General features: G+C 31.2%; 9 protein-coding genes and 1 non-coding gene across 10 annotated transcripts; 7 read left to right on the forward strand and 3 right to left on the reverse strand.

Moving 5' to 3' along the window:
* Positions 1-277: 277 nt before the first annotated feature.
* Positions 278-2632, reverse strand: FCP1 (protein serine/threonine phosphatase; the record flags this gene model as incomplete). Its single annotated transcript, XM_064857352.1, has 1 exon — positions 278-2632. One exon carries the CDS (start codon positions 2630-2632, stop codon positions 278-280), a length of 2355 nt encoding a protein of 784 aa, XP_064715658.1.
* Positions 2633-3481: 849 nt separating this feature from the next.
* On the reverse strand, positions 3482-4681 carry DSK2 (ubiquitin domain-containing protein DSK2; the record flags this gene model as incomplete). Its single annotated transcript, XM_064857353.1, has 1 exon — positions 3482-4681. The coding sequence occupies one exon, from the start codon at positions 4679-4681 to the stop codon at positions 3482-3484; it is 1200 nt and encodes a 399-aa protein (XP_064715659.1).
* Positions 4682-6253: 1572 nt separating this feature from the next.
* On the forward strand, positions 6254-9454 carry PWA37_000685 (uncharacterized protein; the record flags this gene model as incomplete). The annotated part of the gene is made up of 1 exon (XM_064857354.1): positions 6254-9454. One exon carries the CDS (start codon positions 6254-6256, stop codon positions 9452-9454), a length of 3201 nt encoding a protein of 1066 aa, XP_064715660.1.
* A 658-nt stretch (positions 9455-10112) lies between these two features.
* On the forward strand, positions 10113-13118 carry PWA37_000686 (uncharacterized protein; the record flags this gene model as incomplete). Its single annotated transcript, XM_064857355.1, has 1 exon — positions 10113-13118. One exon carries the CDS (start codon positions 10113-10115, stop codon positions 13116-13118), a length of 3006 nt encoding a protein of 1001 aa, XP_064715661.1.
* An 848-nt stretch (positions 13119-13966) lies between these two features.
* Positions 13967-14890, forward strand: RCE1 (CAAX prenyl protease; the record flags this gene model as incomplete). The annotated part of the gene is made up of 1 exon (XM_064857356.1): positions 13967-14890. One exon carries the CDS (start codon positions 13967-13969, stop codon positions 14888-14890), a length of 924 nt encoding a protein of 307 aa, XP_064715662.1.
* A 1223-nt stretch (positions 14891-16113) lies between these two features.
* Positions 16114-17241, forward strand: SCS7 (fatty acid alpha-hydroxylase; the record flags this gene model as incomplete). The annotated part of the gene is made up of 1 exon (XM_064857357.1): positions 16114-17241. One exon carries the CDS (start codon positions 16114-16116, stop codon positions 17239-17241), a length of 1128 nt encoding a protein of 375 aa, XP_064715663.1.
* Positions 17242-19172: 1931 nt separating this feature from the next.
* Positions 19173-19244, forward strand: PWA37_000689. The gene has a single exon. It is a non-coding gene; the product is annotated as a tRNA-Gln (tRNA).
* Positions 19245-20720: 1476 nt separating this feature from the next.
* RRN9 (Rrn9p) lies at positions 20721-22541 on the forward strand (the record flags this gene model as incomplete). Its single annotated transcript, XM_064857358.1, has 1 exon — positions 20721-22541. One exon carries the CDS (start codon positions 20721-20723, stop codon positions 22539-22541), a length of 1821 nt encoding a protein of 606 aa, XP_064715664.1.
* Positions 22542-22802: 261 nt separating this feature from the next.
* On the reverse strand, positions 22803-23432 carry TMA23 (Tma23p; the record flags this gene model as incomplete). The annotated part of the gene is made up of 1 exon (XM_064857359.1): positions 22803-23432. One exon carries the CDS (start codon positions 23430-23432, stop codon positions 22803-22805), a length of 630 nt encoding a protein of 209 aa, XP_064715665.1.
* A 351-nt stretch (positions 23433-23783) lies between these two features.
* Positions 23784-25160, forward strand: PRP24 (U6 snRNP complex subunit PRP24; the record flags this gene model as incomplete). Its single annotated transcript, XM_064857360.1, has 1 exon — positions 23784-25160. The coding sequence occupies one exon, from the start codon at positions 23784-23786 to the stop codon at positions 25158-25160; it is 1377 nt and encodes a 458-aa protein (XP_064715666.1).
* Between the last annotated feature and the right edge of the window lie 89 nt (positions 25161-25249).

Consider the following 25249-nt stretch of genomic DNA (forward strand, 5'->3'; position numbering starts at 1 on the left):
TGAATTAAGATAGTGCTAATTATTTAAATTGTATTGTGGTAATATATAGGAACATGATATACTGTTACACGTATAGAAAAATATTTAGATATGCCTCTGAAAATGCAAAAACAAGATAGAACGAAAAAAAAAATTAAGATAATATAAGGAGAATACTTATAAATATCAATTAAGTACTAGATGCAAAAATGTAATAACGGAAGCTCAAAATATAGAAATTTAGTGGTAGACAACTGTAAACTAAAACAATACCTTCTACAACTTACTTTACTAATAATTAGCTGTCCAGCATGTTTAGCAGTTCCTCATCCAAGTCTGAATCTGAATCGTTTTCTTTATTTTTATTCTTGTCGCTTTTCACCGCTTCAAATTTAGATTTCTTTAATAATGCATCATCTGTTTTATATAATTCATCTAATAATAATAATGGTCGCTTATTATCTTTTTGAGAACTGTCTACATCATCCAGAACGGTTGTGTTAGCTTCATCTGAGTTATCATCCTCATTCTCATCATCATCATCAACAGGGATATCCTCGTCATCCTCATCTAACCATGAGGTGCCTGATCCAAAAAGATTTACAGCCATATCTGTATTATTTCTTTTGCTATCCAATTCGGAGCGTTTTTTTAAAGCTAACTCTTCTTCTTCTTCTCTTCTTTCTTCTTCTCTTTTCAATTTATCTTTATATTCTTGCAACTCTGAATCGCTCACTGGTTGTTCAACAATCAATTTATAAGGTTTCTCATCTACTTTTTTCCATGTTATCAAGCATTCAAACACCCAATCGGGATGAACAATTTTAATATCAGGATTAAAAGCTGCAGCTAAACGAGCCTTATAAGTCCCAGGAGTCTTGGTTATAACATGTGTAGTGTATTCATCGATATCTGCAGTGGTTTGAGCGCCAAATATGTTAGTCCATATAACGATATCTGCTTTTTGAATATCTGTATTCAATGGGATTAATCCTGAAAAGACAAATTTACAATTCTCAAAAACTTTCGATTTTAGTTGTGGCATTATTTTCTTAATATCTGCTTTCTCTGGATTTTCAGCTAATATACTATAGTACTTCTCATGTAACATTGCTAGAGTGTCTTTCAAATAATACAATTCATCATCATCATCTATTAGTAATCTTTGATCGTGCAAATGACTCTGTAAGGTAGCTAAAGGCCTATTCTTTTGTTGTATTTCAACTGAGGCAGAAAACTGTAATCTTTTAGTCCATTCCTCCTTTGCTTGATTCAATACTTGCTGACTATGATCTTCTTTAGTAGCAACATTTTTATTTAACTCAGCTTCCTGACGTTTTACCTCTGCATTAATTTCTCTTTCTAATAATTTTTCAGTATCCATAATATCCATCAACAATTGATCAGTCTTTGTTACAGAACTTGAATTGATATCAGTTTTAGGATTTGAATCAGAATGCTCATTTGTCTTTGAGATATCGCTGCTTTTAGTAATTTTGGTACCGTCGTTATTTCTGTTGATAGAATCTCTTGATCTTCTGCCTAATTGTAACATTGTAGTTTGTTGCTTTGGTAAGAAATTTGAATTGATATCACCAACCCCAAGGAAAAAATTATATGGTACCACTTTAATCAAATTTTCAGACCAGTTCCAAACATCACCCCTATCATCAATGATTAGTACCATTGATTGATCAGTCGGGAATAATCTTTCCAATGATTTTTGAGTCAAAGAACCATTTTCATCTCTTGACAAAATTCTATCACCAAAGAGATCACCGGTTGGATCAATGATTTTTGCGATTTCCAAAGCATATGCCCTTGTAGCCATAGTATAAATGTACATTTCAAATAGAGGTGCCACCTTATTGAAAAACTCTTGCAAGCCTGGCCTAACTTTTACATAATACCAGCATTTTCTCACAGGGGGTCTCTTCTCACCCATAAACAGGAACGGGAGGATAGGTTCTTCATCAAGGGAAAACACTTGTACATCCTTTAAAGTTTCATAATTTGGATTACTTGGATCATTTTTCCATTCACCTATAGTTGGATCTACGCCACAATGGATCACGGTTTGATCTAGATCTACCACAAGAATTAATTTTTTCTGTTTTCTCAATCGTTTCACTAATTCATTATCGAGTGCTAGTGCTTCATTTCTACTTATCTTTAAACTTGCATCCATATGTGGAACCACCGATAATTTATTATTCGAATCACCAGGTTGTGCACCCCCGTTCAAAGCGTTGATTTCATTTTCATCCACTTCTTTACCACAGATAGTACAAAGGCCATTATAGACGACATCATGGTTACAAGGTCGTTTAACGTCACAAATAGAGATCCCAGGTTTTATGATTTCATCCTTAACATCGACGTTCCAACTCATTAGGGTGCCTTCAAAGGGACTCTCTAGAAATTCGATTGACTCTCTGATAGTTTTTTTATTTTGACTTAATGGATCTAAAGTTGGAGTCATTGAGGCGCTAACATCATTTTCATCAGGAGATTGGGCAATTTCTACCATATACCAAAATTTGTAGGCTAACAGTCTATCCCCCTTATTAATATACGATCCAATATCAGCAATTAATTCATCTACTGTAATAGGGTAAGGCAGTCCCGTAGGAGAATATACTGGAGTAGTCATAGTGAAACAGAAAAATATAAGTAGATATATAGATAGATAGGAAAAGAAAAGGTAGTATGAACACTTAACAAATGAAATGAATTTAAATTATGCTACACTAAAAATTATCAAATATTATCAACAACTAAAAAAGAAAAAAGAAAAAAAAAATAAAATAAAAAAATCGCAAATTAAATATTAAATTGACTTTATTATTACACTTATACAGACAACAAACAACTTCGTTATTTCTTTTTTTTTTTTCTTTTTCCTTACTTCCCTTAGTTCTAGAAAGAATATAATAGCAGAGTCCCTGTTATTAAATCTATTAAAATATATTATAGTCCAGAGAAGTAAAAATATGTGTAAGTATGGTGCACAAATTTTATGGAGAAAAGTTCACTATCACAACAGTATAACGGCTAACGTGTCTTTTCTGATTGACTCTTGTTATGTTTTCAATGTTGTCCCTTTCTGTGTTTGTATATTTATCTAATTGTTTATTTATATATACAAAAAAATAAAAAAATAAAAAAATAAAAAAATAAAAAAAGAATAAAAATTCCCGAACGATTTTCAATATTTTGTTCAATTTTGATCTTCATTCGACAAATCGATGAGCTTGTAAGAGATGAAATAAACCCAGAGACGGAGTAAGATGAAGATAAGAATAGATGTTTCTGTCATTATATCTTTACTTGTATGTTGTAATCATATAACTGTTGAACTTATCGTGCAATTAAAAAACAAAAAACAGAAATAGAAATAGAAATAATATAAACAGATATGTATGTACGTTGCTTGTATATATATTATTGTGTATATGTATGTGTAGGTGTCTGTATAGAGATAAAGTGATATAGATATAGATTATACAGAACCATTCAATAAGGCATCTACGGCACCTTGAACAGAACCACCACTACGTCTTAAAGCGGCTACATTTCTATCAAAATCAAAGAAACCCATATCGTTCAATTGTCTTAACTGCTGTTCATAACGTTCCTCCGGTGGTCTGGTGTCTTCTGGTTGTTGTTGTTGTACTGGTGGCATCATAGCTTCTAAGAAAGATGCATAATTGGACCAATTATTGTTATTTGTTGTGTTATTACTGCTTGTGTTGTTAGAATTAGGGTTAATATTTGAAAGGTTGGCAAATGGGTTTAACGATGGGTTTAATAAAGCTGCAAATGGATTTTGAGCCATATTATTGGATGGTGATTGAGTATTGTTATTTGTGGATGTTGCACTATTATTATTATTGTTGTTGTTGTTGTTGTTTGTTTCTGTTGTGGTGTCTTCACCACCTGGGGCAGGAAAATCGGAGTTGTTATTATTACTAACAGATCCAAATCCGTCCATTCCACGATTCAACCCCATCATTTCTGCCATTTGCATAGATTGTCTTAACATGGCAGGATTAGTCAACATTTGTCTAAACATAGGGGATTGGAACATTTGTCTAGCTTGAGGACCCAATGCTTGTAATTGAGGGTTAGATTGGATCAAAAAATCTATCATCTGTGGATTAGATAACATTTCATTCATTTGAGATTGAAAGATTGGATTCTCCATCATTCTTAATACATCTTCTTGGTTTGGACCAGATTCCGTCAACCCACCGTCTGGACCAAACATGTCTACACTAGGTAAATTCAATCCATAACCTGCATACCTAGCTCCAGTCAAATCATTTAGGGGATTAAATCCAGCATTTTGACCGGCACTTAAATTATGAGGAGCAGAGCTGTTGTTGTTGTTGTTAGTGGTGGTGGTGGCTGTAGAAGAAGAAGATGATGATGATGTAGTGGCTGCGGTGCTAGAAGAAGCCCCTGCGCGGTTATTGCCTCCGGATTTCACTAAATGTATGACGTGCTCTTCTTGAACTTTATAAGATTCCAAAGTGTGATCGTCTTTAAGGATCTTACCAGAATAAATCAAACGTTGGTTTTCCACTGGGATGGAAGAGACTTCGGCTATTTTTTTCTTTAGATCAGAAACAGTTTCTGTGACTTCCACAGTTACGTCCCATTTGTTTGGACCTTGTTTGACATAGATAGTAAATGACATGATAATGAATGCACCTATTTTTCGAGTCAAGTATTAAAGAGAGAAAGAAAAACTAAAACTAAAACTAAAAATAAAAATAAAAATAAAAATAAAAATAAGAAAAGGTGTGTATAGTTCTTTTTTGATTGTTGATTATTGATTTGGTTTCTTTATTGTATAAGGAACGAATCAAAATAGAATAAAAAAAAAAAGAGAGAAAAAAGTATGATTCAGTTACTCTAGTATTACCCACCTTTCTAATTACACCCAACTACAGTAAGTTGGTAGAGATGTGTATACATGCTATTTATTCCAGACACAATACTAAGCAAAAGACCAGATAATTCAAAGATAAAAGATACTCTAAACCAACCAACGGTTTCATTTCCAACTCCACTTATTCCAAACTTCACTTTTTTTTTTTTACTCACACACAAAAAAAATAATAAAGCAAACGATGGAAAGAAAAAGAAAAAGAAAAAACACAAAACTGAAAACTGTGTGGGTGTGTGGATGTCACTCCAGCTCCCCTTTTTTTTCTATTCTCATAGTGTCACGTGCTAAACAAAAAATTCCGTCTTTATTCCGTGTAAATCCTCCAAGAATCCCGCTTCCCAAATGTGATGTTTGTTTGACTCGGGATGGCTCTCCTTTTCACCTCCCTCCTCCTCCTCCTGATACTCCTCCAGATACTTTCCTGTCTGGATGATTCAAAAGTCTGGGATTGTATGTAATTATAAAGAAAGAGAAAGTGTTTGTATGTGTTTATATATTTTATCTTATATCCAGTGCTCAGCACATGTATATTCCCGTGTTTGAATGTCTCTGCTCTCTGGATGGATTTATGCTTGAAGATACAAAACTTGACGGCTTTCTCCGACTCTTTTCTTAGATGTGACAGAAAACTGCAAGTTAGAAAGAGGATCGCAAGTACAACACCGATGCAAAAAAAAAAAAAAAGAAAAAGAAAATAAAACAAAGCAAAAGTTGGGCAGTAGATCATATTCTGTGTTTTTCTGATGGCTAGAGTTATTTAGAGTTAGGGCTTTAGTTAAAAGAATCAATAATAACTTCCTTTCTTTTTTTTCTTTTTTTCGTTTTTTTATTCTTGGTCAAACTAATATTTTTTAGGGGTATAAAATTTTCTGAAAACAAAAAATAAAAAAAATAAAACTTTTCTGTAGGGCCACATTTTCTTTTTTACAATTCCTTTTTGTAGAGTGAGAAAAATGATTTAAAGAGAACATCGCCAATTTCCATGTATTTTTCCGAAATTTATACTCCAATGCTTGTGTATTGTTTCCTTCGAGACTGACCGGGGAAAGAAAGAAAGAAAGAAAAAAAAAAATAAAAATAAGAAAAGAGATGCAGGATCTTGATAACAAATTATATAGGGAGTGTCAAGATACTACTGATCTGAAAATATTAGTACTATTAGATGGACTATCTCGAGACCTTTGTGTAGATCTTGGTCCAGTGTGCCTCCAAACACACATACATAATTACACATAATCATATCTAAATATAGTTTTATACTTGTTTTTGTGTGCTTTTATCTTTTATATTTTTTATTTCTTTTTTTTTTATTAGTAGATGAATGATCTAGGAAGTAGTAAAGGAATAAAGAATAATGCTAAAGAAATAATGAGACCATCTTTGACATCATCATTTTCAAGCAATGAATCTCCAAGGATTAGAGGAAGAAGATCACAAGTATTTAATAAAGGTCAAAATATTACTTCCCCTCCAGTGACAACTACAGCAACAGCAGCAACAGCTTCTATCCCTAATTTGGATCCAACTTCTTGGATACGAAGTGCTTCTACATCTAGTCTAAGGCGGTTGAAAAAAGCTCATACGGACTCAACTATTAAAACAAATAAACATATCTCTTCCAGTTCAACTGTCAATAATGCCACTACAAGCAAAGCAGCTGCATCTGCATCTGCCACGAATCCTTGTGTTTCTACTAATACACCTGGTTCCTCATCCACACCGGCAACAACAAGTAAAAATTTAGACATTCTTTCATCTCCATCCCGTATCGCTTCTGAAACCGAGATTCTGATGACCAAAATTCATATATCAAGACCCAAAATATCCTCACAACCGTACTCCGATTCTTTATTGGACAACTTCTGGGATCCAACAAATTCAAAACTGATTGATCACACAGCCAATCTCGGTCCTGAAGATGATTTCGTGCATTCTAATCCAAATCCTTTGAAAAGCCAAAACTTCCTTCATGGTAACAACACCAAATCATCAACAAAGAAAAGTGTTGAGTTGGATGACCCTTCACACAATGTATCCAGCGACATAGATGAAGATATAGTCGTGGATGTCTTGCCATCTTTTGAAATGTACAACGCCCTGCATAGACACATCCCACAAGGGAACGTGGATCCAGATATCCATGAGTTACCACCAAGTTATATGGAGGCTGCAAATCATAATGAATCTATGCCTAATTCATATATAAGAGACATGCCCGTTGATACAAACTATCATGCACAAAATGGTACAACGGCAGTGTCTTCTATGGAAACTACCATTAACAACTTGAGACCCTTGGCTACTCAAGTGTTATCATTGAACAATACTGAATTCGCTCCAAGTACCCTAAATAGAACCTCAAACAACATGTACCGTGATAATGGGACACAGATTGAAGATGATTTAAATGTTAATGATAATATCGTGATAGATAAACTGTATTCCTTGCCAAAACGATCAACACCAATAGAAATCGCTATTAAGATTACTAAACATGTTTCCTTGCCACCATATAAGCCTGAGGAGGAGTCTATCTTAAAGGAATATACATCAGGCGACACTATTCATGGTTACTGTGTTATTGAAAATAAATCTAATGAGCCAATCAAATTTGAAATGTTTTATGTTACATTGGAAGCTTACACCTCGGTAATAGATAAGAAAAGGGGTACAAGAACAGTAAAACGGTTTTTAAGAATGGTCGATTTAAGTGCATCATGGTCATATACAAATATTGATATTGCATCTGGGTTAAGATACAAATGTAGAGCTAAGGATTTTGATGATGCAGTCTTGGGCTTAAATAACAATAGAATCTTAGAACCAGGAATTAAATATAAGAAATTTTTTGTCTTCAAGTTCCCCAAGCAATTATTAGATACTACATGTAAACAAGAGCACTTTTCTCATTGTCTTTTACCTCCAAGTTTTGGTATAGATAAATATAGGGATAATTGTAAATATTCAGGTATTAGAGTTAATCACATTCTTGGATGTGGTCATTTGGGCACAAAGGGTTCTCCAATTTTAACAAATGATTTCTGTGATGACGAATTATCCATAAATTACACAATAGATACAAGAATAGTGGGTAAGGATCAAAAAACACAAAAACTGAATATTATGAAAGAACATGAATATAATATCAGATTTATTCCATTTGGATTCCATTCTCCTTTAATAGGTGAAAAAAATCCAGAGACACAATTGAAGGATTTGGAAATTCTAATTGAAGAAAGATTGAAAGTCTTGCGTACAATTTTTGACAGATTGAATCAGAATGAACCGATAAAAAATGTAGATATTCATGGAACAGATCTTGTAGGTACAATCGATGATAACGCAGAATTGGATTCTGATGAAATTTTGGCGAGAAAATTGGATCAATTGCATGTTAAGAATAGATTAGACTATAATGATCACACACAGTCGCCATATGATGATATTAAGAAATTTGAAAGAAGGGAAGATATTGTGGAAGCAGAATTAAAATATAGAATTAAGGGTAAATCTAGTTCCAAGATTGGATTATTCTCCAGTTTTCTTTCAAATTCAGGTTCCTCCTCTTCTTCTTCCTCATCTACATCATTGGCTAATTCGGTTAACAAGTCAGAGAGAAAGAACGATCAAAATTTTGAAGATCGTTCAACTATAAAAGAAAAAATATCAAGTCATAGAAATTCAGACAAAACAGGTATGATTCTGGTTGGTGCAGTGATTCCGTCTCGCGCTTTACCATATCATGTTCCATCACTTTTACATAAGACAAATACTTTTGAAAATAAAAGTAAATATGCCCAAGATAATTGGATAAAATTAACTAGTTTATTAACAGATGAAGAGAAGACAGAACTAGATAAGATTAAAATCAATTTGACATGCTTACAATCGAATAATAGTGTAGGCCATGATCCACCAGAAATTCAATCTATCAGTACAGAATTAGTAATCATTACAGTAAAGTCAGAAAACTCAATTCCAGTTAAATTATGTTTAAATACATTACTAGATTCAAATAAGTTGAGCCATATGAAAGGCAAATTTGCAAAATACATGGCACAAATTAAATTAGATTATGAAAATTTTAGAAAGAATAAAACAAAATTAAATGAACTATATAATATGAACCGTTTACCGTCAGATAGAGAACAATCATTGAATTTTACTAACTTTATTCCAAATCAGTTATATTGTAATGTGGAAAGTTTAGCAAATTTGCAAGTTAAAATTCAATCACATAATGATATTTTCAAGAAACAGGGTGAAATAACTAAATTTTCGAAAAAACATAGTAGTAATAGTTCTGCTCAAGGGTGGGTGAAGAAAGAACCCTTTCATTATGAAAAGGAATTTGAGATACCTTTACAATATCTCCCTAATTTGACGTACACACTTGTGCCTAGCTTTGAAAGTTGTTTATGTTGTAGATTTTACTGCATTCGTGTCAATATTAAATTTCACCATATTGGATCTGTTAGTGTGAATATTCCGATTAATGTCAAAAATTTTCAAGCATAACTCCTGAAAGGGGGAAATAGCTAGATATATATGTATTACGGCATCTTTAGATTTCTTCGTATGTATAGATTTACGTGCTTGTGTAGATATGTAATAGCAAGGATGGTACCCTATAAGTATCAATTATTATAGATTACAAATTAATACTTATTGATGCTGCCATATATTCTCTATGGCATTCTATTTTTGAACAAATCGCATTTTTTTCTTATCCTTTGCCAATACTTGATAGTTTAGGTCTTTACTACCTCCTTCTTTTGGGCATCATCATTAACTGTGGAATTTTATTTTTCTGATCTCTCGAAATTCTGTTATTTGATCTATTTTTAGTTTTTTTTTGTGTTTTTTCTTCGAGGAACGGACTCTGAGGATTTCTTTGAAAAATTTTGTAAGTTTACCTGTTTTCCCATTATTCGAAGAACAAAGCAAGCCCTAATTTTATAGAGATCTTTTTGTGGTCTTGGCATAAAACTGCATATTACCTCATATATAGACATTATTACAACTACTTACCATTTTTTTAGTGCTACATTGTATTCATTGTTCTCCAGTTGAAGATCTTTATTTAATTCAGGAAGGACAGCTAGCTGTTTCCATTGATTCACACATTCTATTTTGATCACTTTCCAACTTTATTAATTTTTAGATATAGCCGGAAATGCCAAACAATCAGGAACTAGTAAAACCCCCGTTAAGAGCTGCACACTCAGCTACAGACACTTCGAGGTTAAGAGGTAGAACTCGACAGGTAAGACATATTAATTCGACTAATGGAAATTTAGGATTACAACAAGGTTTATCTTCAAATGTGTCTAATCCAGCATCATGGATTCGAAGTGCATCCACCTCAAGTTTAAGAAAGTTAAAGCAATCTTCTGTTAGTCATTCTCCTGCTAGGTTTAGTCATATTTCATCAGGTAGCAATCTGGACTCATTAATGGCATCTGGAACACATTCTGATATTTTAATTACAAAATTAAATCCTTCTTCACCTAGCTTATCGCCTATAAGAACCCGTGGAATATCTTTAGAGCCTGTGCATAGAGGAAATGGTGCTTTGACGTTGATTGATCAAGAAATTCAAGAAGAGGACTCTGAGGATATGATATTATCGTCTGATGACGTTGAAGATGATGTGGTATTGGACGTTCTACCGTCTTTTGAGTTATACAATACCCTACATAGACATATTCCACAAGGTAATGTGAATCCAGATATTCATGATTTTCCCCCAAGTTATGGTGAAGCATCAAACAATAGTAATGGGATATCAGCTACAAGAAATTCAAGCACATCCACTCTAAATTCTGGTAGGTTACAAATACCTACTTTATATGTTACATCTGAGTCAAATACATCAATTGACAATAATAGCACAACAAATCACATTGCACCATTAGGTACACAGCAATATAGAATTAATCATGGCCGATCATCCAGCACAATTAATGAGTCAGGTGGAGAGAGTGATGCGGCTGGTATTGAAGACGATTTAAATGAAAATGAAAATGTCTTTATTGATAAATTGTACACGTTACCCAAAATGAATTGCTCAGTAGAAATTGAAATCAGAGTCACAAAACATCCATCTTTACCACCTCTTAAATCAGAAAATGAGTATATGTTGAAGGAATACACTTCAGGAGATACTGTTCATGGTTATTGTGTGATTGAAAATAAATCCAATCAACCTGTGAAATTTGAAATGTTGTATGTAACGTTGGAAGGTTATATATCTGTTGTAGATAAACAAAAAGGAAAAAGGACGGTGAAACGGTTTTTGAGAATGGTTGATTTAAGTGCATCTTGGTCGTATACTAATATTGAGTTGGGCACTGGTTTAAAATATAAAAGTTGGGGTATTGATTCAGATAACTCTATTTTAGGTTTAAATAATGATAGAATCTTGGAGCCTGGTGTAAAACATAAGAAGTTTTTTGTTTTTAAGTTTCCAACCCAATTATTAGATACGACTTGTAAACATGAAATCTTTTCACACTGTCTCCTACCCCCAAGTTTAGGAGTTGATAAATACAAGAATCATTGTAAGTATGCTGCCATTGACATCAACAATACGTTAGGTTGTGGGCATTTAGCTAGTAAAGGATCACCTATTGTAACTTATGATATGGCTGGTAGTGATATATCTATTAACTATACAGTGGATGCAAGAATTGTTGGGAAAGATCCTAAGACACAAAAACTAAGTTTGATAAAAGAGAGTGAATATAACATACGATTTATTCCATTTGGGTTTCATTCTACATTTGTTGGAGAACGTACTCCATCTTGTCAACTAAAGGATTTGATGTCGTTAGTTGAGGAAAGATTAGATATATTAAAGACTATATTTAAACGACTAAATCATGATGAAGTTATCAAAAACTCAGATATACATGGCACAGAGATTGCTGATACGATAGATGTAGATGCTGAATTAGATGCTGATGAAATGTTGGCGAGAAAGCTGGATCAGCTAAATATCAATAATAAAGCAGGTTCCAATGTAAATGTTATAAGTTCTTCCGTGTTCGATGATATTAAGAAATTTGAACCTGACCAAGATGTTATTGAGACAGAGTTAAAATATAAAATAAAAAGTAAATCGTCATCTAAAATCAATTTATTTTCAGGATTTTTATCTGGTGGGTCGCATTCCAATGTGTCTTCTGCACAATCTTCTACTACATCGTTAGCCTCATTAAGTAGTCAACCTACTGACAAACGTAAGAAATCAGACAAATCGGGTCTTATTGTGTTGTCCACTTCTACTCCAGTTAAAGCATTACCCTATCATTCTCCATTAATAATACAAAAGACGAACAACATGGATAAAAAATCAAAGCATTCTCAAGAAAATTGGGTAAGAATGACAGAATCGTTACCTAATGAAGAAAGAGAAAAGCTGACAAGTTTAAAGATCCATGTATCGTGCATGCAATCTAATAATACTATTGGGCATGATCCACCAGAAATTCAATCAGTGACTACAGAACTGATTGCAATAACGGCTAAATCTGAGAATTCTATTCCAATTAAATTAAGTAGTCGGATGTTGTTAGATTCTGTCAAGCTTGCTTCAATTAATAGTACTTTTAAAGGATACATCACTCAAATCGAGGATTATTATAACATATTCATGGATAATAAAGATAAAATCAATGAATTGTACAATAAGCATCGTGACATAGCCAATGCTGTGGAATTGAAGTTTTCGGATTTCATACCGAATCAACTTTATAGTAATATTGAGAGTTTGGCACATCTAACTGTAAAAGTTGATACAATGGGAGAAGTTTTCAAAAAACAATTAAGTACATTAAAGGAGAAAGAGCATCATTCTAGTAGTCTAAGTCTTGCATCTAAGCATACCAATTCTAAGGTTCCCATAACTGGTTCGGCGTCTAATGGATCATATGTAAAAACTCATAATGTTTCAAGACCTTCAGAAGAAATATTTGGTCATTGGATCAAGAAAGGTGATTCTCATTACGAACGTGAAGTTAATGTTAGATTAGAGTTTACAAATAATTTACTACTTACATTGGTACCAAGCTTTGAGAGTTGTATTTGCAGTAGGTTTTACTGTATTAGAGTCACCATTAAGTTCCACCATATTGGAAGTTCAAGTATTGATATTCCTGTCAGTATAAAGCATTTTTAAACTTTTTTTTTTTGAAAGGCATTGGTTTGTTTGTTGACTTATATAGTAGCAATGATAATTATATTTCTTCTACTTTACTTTATTTTGTAGTATTATAGATTAATTAAATATTTCTGATGGTATTTTAATGAAAAGAACTAAGTAGAGACACTATAGTTAATTGAATACAGTTGTATATATTATTGTTAATCAAGTAAGTTATATATTGCTATTTTGTTGTTCCAAATTTTTGCGAGAGAGTCAAAAAGTATATAACCAGTTAATAAGTAAATAAGAGCAAATGAAACCAAGGATTTGTATATTTATGTTGAATTGGTCAAAGGAAAAGAAGTTGCTATTCTTCTGTTTTCTTTCATTGTTGAGAACATGAGTAAAATAAGAGATAGTAATGTGTATTGTTATGAATAAGAAGATATATTGTTTTTCAAGGACATTATTAATTGAGTTTACACATTTTGAAACAGAGATATCTGGGTTTCGGATATTAGATATTTAGTGAGGAAGGTAGTATTGATGTTCTTATCTTCCTTGTATATTAAATGGTTTTTGTGACATTCATATATATAGGAGAGAGAGAACCATTGGTATGTTAAAAACATATGTGGAATAAAAAGAGCAGAAAGAAAATCATGTTTCAAAATTATTTCAAGACAAGATTAAGAAAAGATATAGATAGTATTAGTAGTGCAGATGAAAGGAGAAAGAAAGAAAGAAAAAAAATATGCTAAAAAAAATATTTAACTGATACTGAATACTTTATAATTTGTAAATACTTTTATAGGCAACCATAAAATAATTAATTAATCAACGAATCACCTCCAAAGAATCATAGTATTGAGGTGTAGAAGATGCTATTCACTATCAGAATAATACAATTGTGTTTATCTTTGTCCTATGTTGTAGCGTTATACCTGTCTACGGATCGACCAGTGTCACAAAAACAAAGAAACGACCCTCAGATCATTTGTCAAAGAATGAAATATATTGTGTACATGTGTTGTATAAGTATTGCTATATTGCCCTTGATCCTCAGTCAAGTTATCAATAGAGATTTATCATATACTGATCTTATTTTACAAATTGGGATGATACCAGGGTACCATTTCAATGGAACATGGAATTTGACCAGGTGGATATATAATAATATAAGATCTGTTACTCTAATCTGTGTCTTATATATGGGATCAATAATTGATTTAATCTTATATTATATATTGTATGCGGGATACAAGGAAATATTGTATGATTTTGTAGGGAATTTCAATGATATTTGGGGGATAAGGAATCATATATTTGCACCGATAACAGAAGAATTGGTGTTTACTGGGATGCTGTTAACATGCCAAATGTCGTCGTTAAATGTGTCATTGAAGACTTGGTGGGATCTATTACAGTTTATAGTAGAGCCGTCATTGTGTTTTGGGATAGCGCACATACATCATGCATGGGAGATGATTCAAGATGAGGAACAGTATTCTATGGCTCATATTTTTATTATTACCATGTTTCAAGCTTTGTATACTACTATCTTTGGTGCATTAAGTAATTATATTTATATAGTTACAGGTGGGAATCTATGGTCCTGTATACTGTTACATGGGATATGCAATCTGTTAGGTTTCCCAGGTAAATCAGAATTAGCCAATAAAATAAGGTCACCTATGAAAAGAAGGTTATGGAACCGTCTGTACATAAGTTTATTGGTCATTGATTTGATATGTTTCAGTTGTATGTTATTTTTGATGACAGATTATTCAAGCTACGTATTTTAGTAGCATTTGTCTTGAGAGATGTGGTTGGGAGCAATGGAATTTGGTGGGACGTATGTACATGTATACATAGGTAGGGAGATACGTATATGTATATTTAAAAGATAGAATAGATGTTAAGATGACATAATTGATGATGATGATGAATATTATGCTCAAAAGCCTGTCAGGATCCTAGTATATCACAGACTAAAAAAAGTTGAACACAAACGGGAAGAAATAAGTTCTACACGTTTAGCACGATGACAAGGAAAGATATCACGTTAGTATGTATAATAGGCGGAAAGATTGTATCGAGGAAAGATAACGGATATGCAAGTAGGGTCTTATTGACTCTAAAACAAAGCACAAATGGATAGACCAAACAGAGAAGTCAAGCAAGTGAATAATAGAAGGAAGAAGAAAGGGTCTCGAAGGTTTTATTAAACGAAAACTATAAGTTCAGATTGTCAAAAAAAATGTGGGATTTAAACGAGAAAGCCTAAAAATTATAATTATCTACTTTTATTAGCAGTACTACTATCACCAACCAATAATTGCGACTTACAAAATTATCACTGTTACCGTTATTTTTACTATCATTATTGGATGTGAACTTGTAGACAACAATACTTGCCTTTTTACACTGTTTGTCGTCTTCTATAAAAAAATTTTCTTTCTTCGTTTTTTTTTATTTTCTTTTTTTTTTTTGTTATCTGCGCTGTTTTTGTTTTTTTTTTATTTTTCTTTGTTTGTTTTTGTTTTTTTTATTTTTCTTTTTTTTTCGTTTTGTGTGTGTTTGAGTGAATGAGAGAAAGGCAAGGCAAGGTAGAGAACACAGAGAGATGATGGAATTAGTGGTGTGGGGATGAATAGAGAGAGTGAATAGAGAGTCAATTATATGGCAGAACAATAATTAATAATTAATAATAGCAATGGGAGAGTAAACACACATTGGGAAAACAAAGGAACAACTGGGGAGTCTGTCTGTGTCTGCGTGTCTGTTTCCTTTGTTATATCTTTCTAGAGTCGTGTCGTATTTTTTTATATATATACGTTTATTCATTGATTTATACAATCCAAGCTCGACTTGTTTCTTGGAGTTGTAATTCGGTTCAATTTAGAAAGAAGGTTGTCTTTTTCACTCTGTACCGTTGTTGTGGTTGTCTTAAGCGGGTGAAACACAAAAAAAAGAAAAAAACAGAAAACACCAAACATTACACTATTCCACATTTATAATTCGCAAGATGGTTGATTCTAAGACTTTAGAGTTGTTCTCAAGAGAACAAGTCAGATCACATAATGCTGGAGACGACTGTTGGGTAATCTTAAATGGAAGAAAAATCGTCGATGTTAACAAGTATCTAGAAGCCAACCCAATTGACAACAAAGATGAATTAGTTTCTCTTGTTGGCCAAGATGTTACCGATAAAGTCAGTCATTTTCAAAATTTGGATAAAGAAGACTTCTTGGTAGGCTATTTAGCTACCGAATTAGAAGAAAAAGAGCTATTATCCAATAAAGACCATAAGGTGGAAGTTAAGTTGGTTGATAACAACAAAGAAGAATACGATTCCACTACTTTTGTCAAGGACTTACCAGCTGAGGAAAAATTGAGTATTGCTACAGATTATAAAAACGATTTCAAAAAACACCATTTCTTAGATCTAAATAGACCTTTATTGCCACAAATCTTATTCAGTAACTTTAAAAGGGATTTTTATGTTGATCAAATCCACAGACCAAGACATTATGGCCAAGGTTCTGCTCCATTATTCGGTAACTTCTTAGAACCCCTAACCAAGACTGCTTGGTGGGTTATCCCATTAGTTTGGTATCCTGTTGTGTTATACCATTTAGTCGTAGCCTTACAAAATATGAATAATGCATTTGCTATGTTCTTATTCTTTGTTGGGATCTTTGTCTGGACCTTCATTGAATATTGTTTACATAGATTCCTTTTCCATTTCGATGACTGGTTACCAGAGAGCAACATCGCATTCACTATCCACTTCCTATTACATGGTTGTCACCACTATCTACCAATGGATCCCTACCGTTTGGTCATGCCACCAGCTTTGTTTGTTATTTTGTGTGCTCCATTCTACAAAGCTGTTTTCGCTGCATTACCTTTATACTGGGCTTACGCAGGTTTCGCAGGTGGGTTATTTGGTTATGCCTGTTATGATATGTGTCATTACTTCCTACATCACAGTAAGATGCCTAAGTTTATGAGAAAGTTAAAAAAATACCATTTAGAACACCATTACAAGAATTACCAGTTGGGTTTTGGTGTCACTTCGTGGTTCTGGGATAAAATCTTCGACACTTATTTAAGTAACGACTCTCCTTTATCACCAATGAAATATGATTGATGGAATGTATTATTAATACTTTATTTATGTTTGGTTTTTTCTTTTTTTTTTTTTTTATTCATTTATTTATTTATTTTTATTTTATGAAATTTGATTATACATATATTTACTTATTTATTTATGTAGTTGACGGTTATTATAGTTTAATGTACAAGTTTAAATATTATTTTATAAACATTTTTTTTTAATTCCTATGTTGTAGATGTATTGTTTTAGAAGATTGTTACATAAATTTACATTAAGGGGGAAGAAGATGAAATTAAGTAACATAAAATAAAAAAACCGTCATAATTTCTTTTTATACATAAAGATGTGTTTTATCAACGTAACAGTTAAAATCCGCCAATTTATCAGAAATATATTGGTATTTAAAGAAGATCTATGATGAATATCTAGTTAATAAGAATCATAAATGTAAATAGAATTATTTAATAGTTGATGGAACATAGTATTTTAAAAACTTAAAGGAGAGTTGATAAGAATATACTCAACTTTTAATATATACAATGGTGTATGGTGAAGATAATAAAAAATTATGAATCAATCAATAAAAAAATATCCAAAATTAGGAATAATTATAAAGAGGTGCTTGCTAGAGTAACAAGCAATTTATCATGGAAATTTTATTTTAATTACTTGTCAATGCACTTTGAATTTTCAAGCCGTTGCATTTATAAATAAATTTTAAGAGGTTTCTCATATAATGTACCAAAATGTAAATTTAAATATGTTATAAACACCTAAAAAGATACTAAGTTGTTGATTTAAACTTACAAAGAGAATATACAATTCTTATTGATGTTCTTATTGTTATGGTTTTTTAGAGATTTTTATATGTAAATTGTAGAACCATATGATTGATAGAGTAACAATATGTCGTACATATTTAAGAGATAATATTATACGACAGGATAAATGTTTAATATTGTCAACGATTGTGTAAAATTACTGTCACACAGGCTTCCAATTATGAGAAAGTTATTCTACTTTTAAAGATTTTATTTTAGCTTTGTCATACATTGTTATATATGTCTCAACTGTAGAAAGAGCAAAGTAATAATAAATTTTTCTGCCAAATTTTTTTTGGTGGTTATTTTTCTTCTCATGTCCTTTTTTTAATTTTTTTGTAAATTTATTATTCCATACTTGGTGGAAGTAATATATTACGAGATTTTTGAAATATAAATAGCTATTTTATTTTCTTTTCAATAAAAAAACATCTTTTTTAAGTTAAAAAGCATAAGAAACTTTCATGGGTGTTAGAAACTATAATTGAAAAATTTTGAATTTCCTAATCTGTAAATTTTTGGAATTAGCATCTCTATATGTTATCCTAATGAAATAAATTCTTTTGTTATTTTTTTTTTGTAATTATTATACAGTTAAGAGTCTACAAAATTATATTAAAGTTCTTCATTTTTCTTCTTTATGCATAATGTAAAAAGAATATAGTATAGAATATTGGCTTTATAAATATTAATACTGAGTACTGTTTTTCCACAATGGCAAGATTTTCTCAAATAATTTTGTTAACGTTTAAGGATATCTAAGCAATAAATATTCTGTAATCTATTGTTTAGTATCTGCTAAAAATATATTAGCTCATTTATTTCAGTCCAGAACACCATAGTTCAGTGAGAAGAATAAAAAAAATAAGTTAATTTTTAACATGACATCATTTTATATATTGTTAAACTTAGAACCTCTATCCGATTGGACATAATAATATTTTATTAATTTCACCCTATAGCCATTAATTAAAAATTTAATAGGTCCTCAAATAATATTTAAGACAATAGGTGATATTATCAAATAACTTTTATGTAGTATTAGGTGAAACAATAACAATATATAATTATAAACAAGGATCAAACTTTATATAATCTTAGCTTCAAGTGCTATTATAGCAGGTTCTTCTATCAGGGAGTAGTGGTCCTATAGTGTAGTGGTTATCACTTTCGGTTCTGATCCGAACAACCCCAGTTCGAATCCGGGTGGGACCTTTATTTTTAAACACTTTTTGATGTTATCACGAGTGACGAACCTTTAAATCTTTACTGTGAAGAAAATTTTTTTGCTTCCTCATGTTTAAAAAAAACTCTTCATCTTTCCATTTATCTATTTTGTAAGTTATATAAGGTGTACTAATTATGTTCTCCACATACAAATACTCACTTAATCTTTTCATCTTGGTTAGTAAGCTAAAAGTGTATGTACCTCGAAGTAAATTGTCATCCTGCACAGCAATATTATTCCATGTTTATTTTAAATAAATCAATATGACGTAATACATTCTAATGCATCATTGTTTCTATCTATCTTTTTTTTTTTATTTTAGATTTTGCTTTACTCATTTTGCAAAATTACTTTTTATTTTAGTAATACTTCAATGCCCTAATTCAAACTGAAATACTGACATTTCTTTTAAGATTCATTTACTGGGATGAGTTCACACTACATTATATACTAGGTCATTTCTGGAGAAAAAAACATGTATAATATAAAATCCACTGTTAGGGAGATATTTTACACGATTACATAACTGTAAAAGAAAAGAAACTCAAGAATAAGTGTAAAATCTCTATCAAGATTAAAAAATATATATAAATAGAAAATCATACCTATATATTTTCAATGGCAAAGAACCAGTTATAATATATCGTTTTCATACATTATTTAAATACCCTCATAAATCGATTTTTTTCACTCTATTAACTTTTAAGGAGAATTTTTCTACAGCTAATACATAAATTAATCACCCCGTATTGAGTATTCCAATTAATAATAATTCATAGCAACATGATTCAAGATTACATTTGTCTATAGGTATTCGTTAACCAGAAGAAATGTAAGGTATACATTTTTTTGTGAATGTAAAAGATTTTTTTAATATATGTATATTTTCAATGAATTAAATATAATCAAATATCTTTTAGAATATAGAAGTACAATTTGTAAAAAATAAAACGAACTTAGAACATGTACTAAATAAAAAAATCGCCATTTGTTTATATTATTACTGTTGTAGAATTTTTATATCACATATTCTTTTTAATATAATTATCTAAAAGGTTTTTCTAAAAAATACAATTATATCTTTTATTACTTTTTTCTTGCCTTTATATTCATAATTTGCATTAATTCAATAAGTATATTCTCTACGTGTTTAAAACTACACTCACATCCTTACCAATAGAAAGTTGCAATAGCAAAGCCTATTTCAATTTGTGACACTTTATCTTCTCTCTCTGTAATAACGATAGAAAACATACAAAATAATGAAAAAAATAAAAAAAAAGAAAATAATCCAAGAAATAAAATAAGAAATTTTATTTTATGAAAAAATCTAAGATACTAATCAATAACTATTATGAACTACTTACAGGTGTAGAAACTATGAAAATATATATGTCTTTCCTTCACCCTCTAACCCTTTATTGTTAAATCTGTACATAATTTGAACTCTTTGTCTTTCCCCAATGGCTGGACATGAATTGAATATAAAAGATAAATCAGCTTTTACCTCAAATTCTATTAAGGTTAAAGAAGAGCCAAGTATCAAGAACAAAAAAGATCAAAAGGGAAAAAATAAGAAACACAGATCATTTGGTGGTTTAAGTAACCGATTAACAAAGGTCAAAAATGAAATCCAGGAATATTTAGAAATTATAGATACGTTAGAAGATGAACATCGTTCTGACTTGTTCCTTCATTTATATTCAATATTCCTTTTAAAAAAAATGATAAGAAAAGCAAATGAGAAGAAATTTCCATTAGAAACAGAATCTTTTATCGATAAACATATAAATGACGATATGGTAAAATGGCCAGATAGATTCTCTGTTATAGATCCTAAAGTGGATAAGTTGTATGAAGATGATCCCCCAAAAGTAATGGAAAATAAACAATTGGATGAAATAGTTGGGATAAGAAGACTGATTCATAATAGTACAGAAGTGGATCCAATTGAAATTAGAAATAATATTCCTATTGATATATCAACAGAGGAGCAATTGGTACCTGGCGAAGTCTCTGAACGTGCGTTAAGACATGCCACCAATATGATGAATATTGAACTAAATGCCTTGTGGAGTCGAAAATTGAAGCAATCTGCTAATAGAGGAAACATTAACCTTGATATTAATAAATTGACTATTCCATTAGAAGTATGCTCCAATATTTTGCAGAAACTAGATCACATAATGAAAGGTTTACATATCAAAATGGCAGAAAGAAATGAAGTCGATTTGGTAAACATAAAAGAAGAAGAAGAAAAAGAAGATGAACAAAATGAGGAAAATCAGCAAGAGGAAAGTGAGCAAAATATTGACAATGCCAGTGAGGAAAATACGAATGATTCGTCGCTTGACGAAGAAAACGATCTTGGATCAATAACAAATGAGCTTTTTGAAAATCTTGATGATCAAGAGAAGACGTCAACTCATAATACATCCAATAACAATATACTAATGACTGAAATATCACATCAACAAACGAAAATAAACCAAATTGCGGACCCAGATGTTGCATTAGCTGATTTATCCTCCAAACCAAAAAATCTGAAATATAAAACAGTCGAAGAAAGGAAATCTGCCTATCGAGAAAGTGTCAGGAAAGGTTTACAGAAGTTTTTTGCAAAACAACGGGAACAAAGAAAAAAAGATCAGGAGCTTGTTAAATATGTTTACCATCTGGATAAGGTTGATGCAAACAAAAACATTCAATTCACATATCATGAGATTCTTGACAGATGTTTTGAAATGGACCTAAACATGAAAGATATATATATGAAATCCTTAAAACTATTTAATGATATACCCAAGAGTTATTCTAGGAGAGCCTTTAAAATTAAAAAAGATATTTTAAAAAGATATAAAATAAGATATAAAAAGGATAAAAAAATATTCACTGGTCCATATGCAAAACAGTTCTATGATGTGGATACATTGTTAAGGGATCAAAGAATACCAAAGAAAAGAAAAAAATTGATAGAACTTATTACAAGAAAGGATGCTAAAAAGGCTACTGAATGGAAAACTTTTCTAGAGGTCCAAGAGAATCAAAGAAAGTTGTATAGAGGTGAATTACCAACATATCCATCAGATGTTACTATTAATGATGAGAAGGAAATACTAACAAAAAGAAACAACAATATAATAAAAAGTGTGACACCTTATATTGATAATTGTGCTGAGGTAGGCAACGACAGCTACAATATAATTGATTGTTTAATACCTATTCCAACAAGTGATCATAAAGTTAAGAGATTATATCCATATACACAGGACAACTTTAAATAAACAAATAAATTTATGGGGAATTTAAATAAAGTAACTATCTTCTTGGTATTAGTATAGCCAAGTTATATAATATACACGTGTTTTATTTTTTTTATTTATTCATCTTATTCCTTTTCATTATACAGGTTATGCATAAATAAATAGTTAATAACTTCTTTGCTTCCCAATTACCATTAAATTTAATCATCTAAAAGTTAAAGAAAACTTTCGTGGTTCTAACTCAAAATATCAAACTATACATTAAATTAACTACCATTCTATTCAGTGTTTCTTGTGCTCCTTCTTCTTCTTTTTTTTTTCAGATTTTTTATCGCTTTTTTGTTTTTTCTCTTTCCTAAACTTCTTATGTCTTTTAGATTTACTAGATCCATCCTTTTTATCATCATAGTCATTATCGTCCTTCCTTGACCTTTTACGTCTAGATTTCTTCTTTTCACTCTTCCTCTTTTCCTTTTGTTTCATTTTACTATCCTTTACATCCGATATTATTATATTAGATGATACTACTTTTGTATCAACTTCTTGTGAGTACTTATTATCTATCGTACCTTTCAGACCTTCTCCCTTTACAAACCATTGATACAATGGAGAGTTCTGTTTAGATACACTACTAACAACAATCTTATTTTGTTTAAAAACAATCCCATCACCTGCTTTATTACCTGTAGAAACATCCAAACTCTTCAACTGACCATCAAACAATCGTTCCCACCACGCCTCTGAGTCATCATTCCCAGGCGTGGTACCCAATCCTTTCCTATCTCTTTTATGTTTAACAAGAATTGGTTTCTTTAACCCACCATTCTTCAAAGCTTCACCTTCCTTCCAGCCGTAAGATTTTAAATATTCTTTACTATCAATTCTTCTCAAATGTTCTGCCTTCTTTCCCATTTGATATGTAACCTCGTTTCCTTGTTTTTATTACTTCTTTATATACACATATGAATATTCGAACTAATATCAATAGTTCTAACTATGTCCATAAAGATCTACTGTAACATCTCATATCTTTAAATTTTCACCTCATCTCATCGCACATTTTCCAAATATTGAAAATTGAATTTTTTTCTTTAACTTTTTATAAGCATATAATTTTCATATTCTGATTATATAAAAACAGCAATACAACAACACAATTACTGTTTAATCTAATTTATTACCAATAGCATATAATATAGCATTCAATGAAATTTAACAGCGAGCCAGTTCTGTTGATTTTTTAAGTTTTATGGGATTGAAATTATGGAAACTGGATTTTATAAAAAACGGTCTTTGGAAGATAGTAACGAGACAACCACCAGCGATAATATTAAGAAGAAGATTGCTAAAATACTATTAACACATGAACGTGAATACACAACAGTGTTGGTTAGTAACCTACCTAAAAGTGTGAATCAGGGAAAGTTACGGAAGCTTTTTAGTGATTGTGGTAAAATTAGACATGCCGATATTGCAGATTCTTTGGAGAAAAAGTCAAGATTTGCTAAAATCGAATTCTTTTCCTATGACGAATGTCTGTCTGCATTGACAAAAACTAATAAATATGTCGGTCAAAACGAGATAAAAGTGGATTACCTGAGAGATTGTACACTTTGGATCACTAATTTCCCACCTTATTATGACATCAAATATCTAAAACAATTATTTCATTCCCTTAATGTTGTCGTATTGAGTATTAGATTACCATCTAAGAAATTTAATTCTAGTAGAAGATTCGCATACATTGATGTAACTTCAACTGAAGATGCTAAAAAATGTGTTGATGAATTAAACAAGAAATGTATAGATGGATATGATCTTGTTGTTAAACTATCTAATCCCTTGGAACGCAATAAAAGAACTGATTCTGCTTCCTTGGAAAGACGTGAATTATTTGTAAGGAATTTAGATCCCCGCTATACAACTGAAGAAGAATTAAGATCATACTTTGACCGATTTGGGGAAATTGAGTCTATACATATTCCGTCCAGTCAACAGTTGAACAATGATGAGGGTAGCAATAAAAACGACAATAGAAATCGTATAAGGAATGCTTGTGCATTCATTTCATACAAAACTAAAGAAGACGCCCAAAAATCATTACAATTAAATAAGACTGAGTGGAATGGAAGAGTAATCAGTGTTTCTCTAGCAGACTCCAAACCATACTTAGATAGACAAAGAGTAAAAAAATTAATGAACAACCATACAACACATACCTCAAAAAATAATAGGATAATGTCATTGTATCCTATTAATGATAAAGTATCAAAAGAACAAATAAGAAGCTTCCTCTGGGATCAGAAATGTATTGAACAAGATAGTGACATTGAAAACATATATTTAGTAACAGATTATCAGGGCTGTATAATAGAATTTAAGGATATGAAAAAATGTAATGAAACTATCTTGAGATTGCAAGGGACGAAATTCTACAACCAAATGATACACTGTGGAACTATTGCTAACCTTCGAAACAACAAATATAAAAACTATCCATCATCAATAAAAATTATATCTCCCACTGAAAACCAGAACGATCAGAGCAATAGAAAATCCAACGTTATGATAAATAGAGAAAGTCAATCGAAATCAAATATGTCAAATGCTGATTTCAGAAAAATATTCTTAGGTAAATAGATACTATCAATCATCATAACACTACCACTACTAACCTTTCCTTATCTACATATTAATTTATTTACATATATACAGGCGATAAATATAAA

This window comes from Arxiozyma heterogenica, assembly GCF_036370985.1.
Source record: "Arxiozyma heterogenica strain weizmannii chromosome Unknown scaffold_13, whole genome shotgun sequence".
Classification (NCBI taxonomy): domain Eukaryota; kingdom Fungi; phylum Ascomycota; class Saccharomycetes; order Saccharomycetales; family Saccharomycetaceae; genus Arxiozyma; species Arxiozyma heterogenica.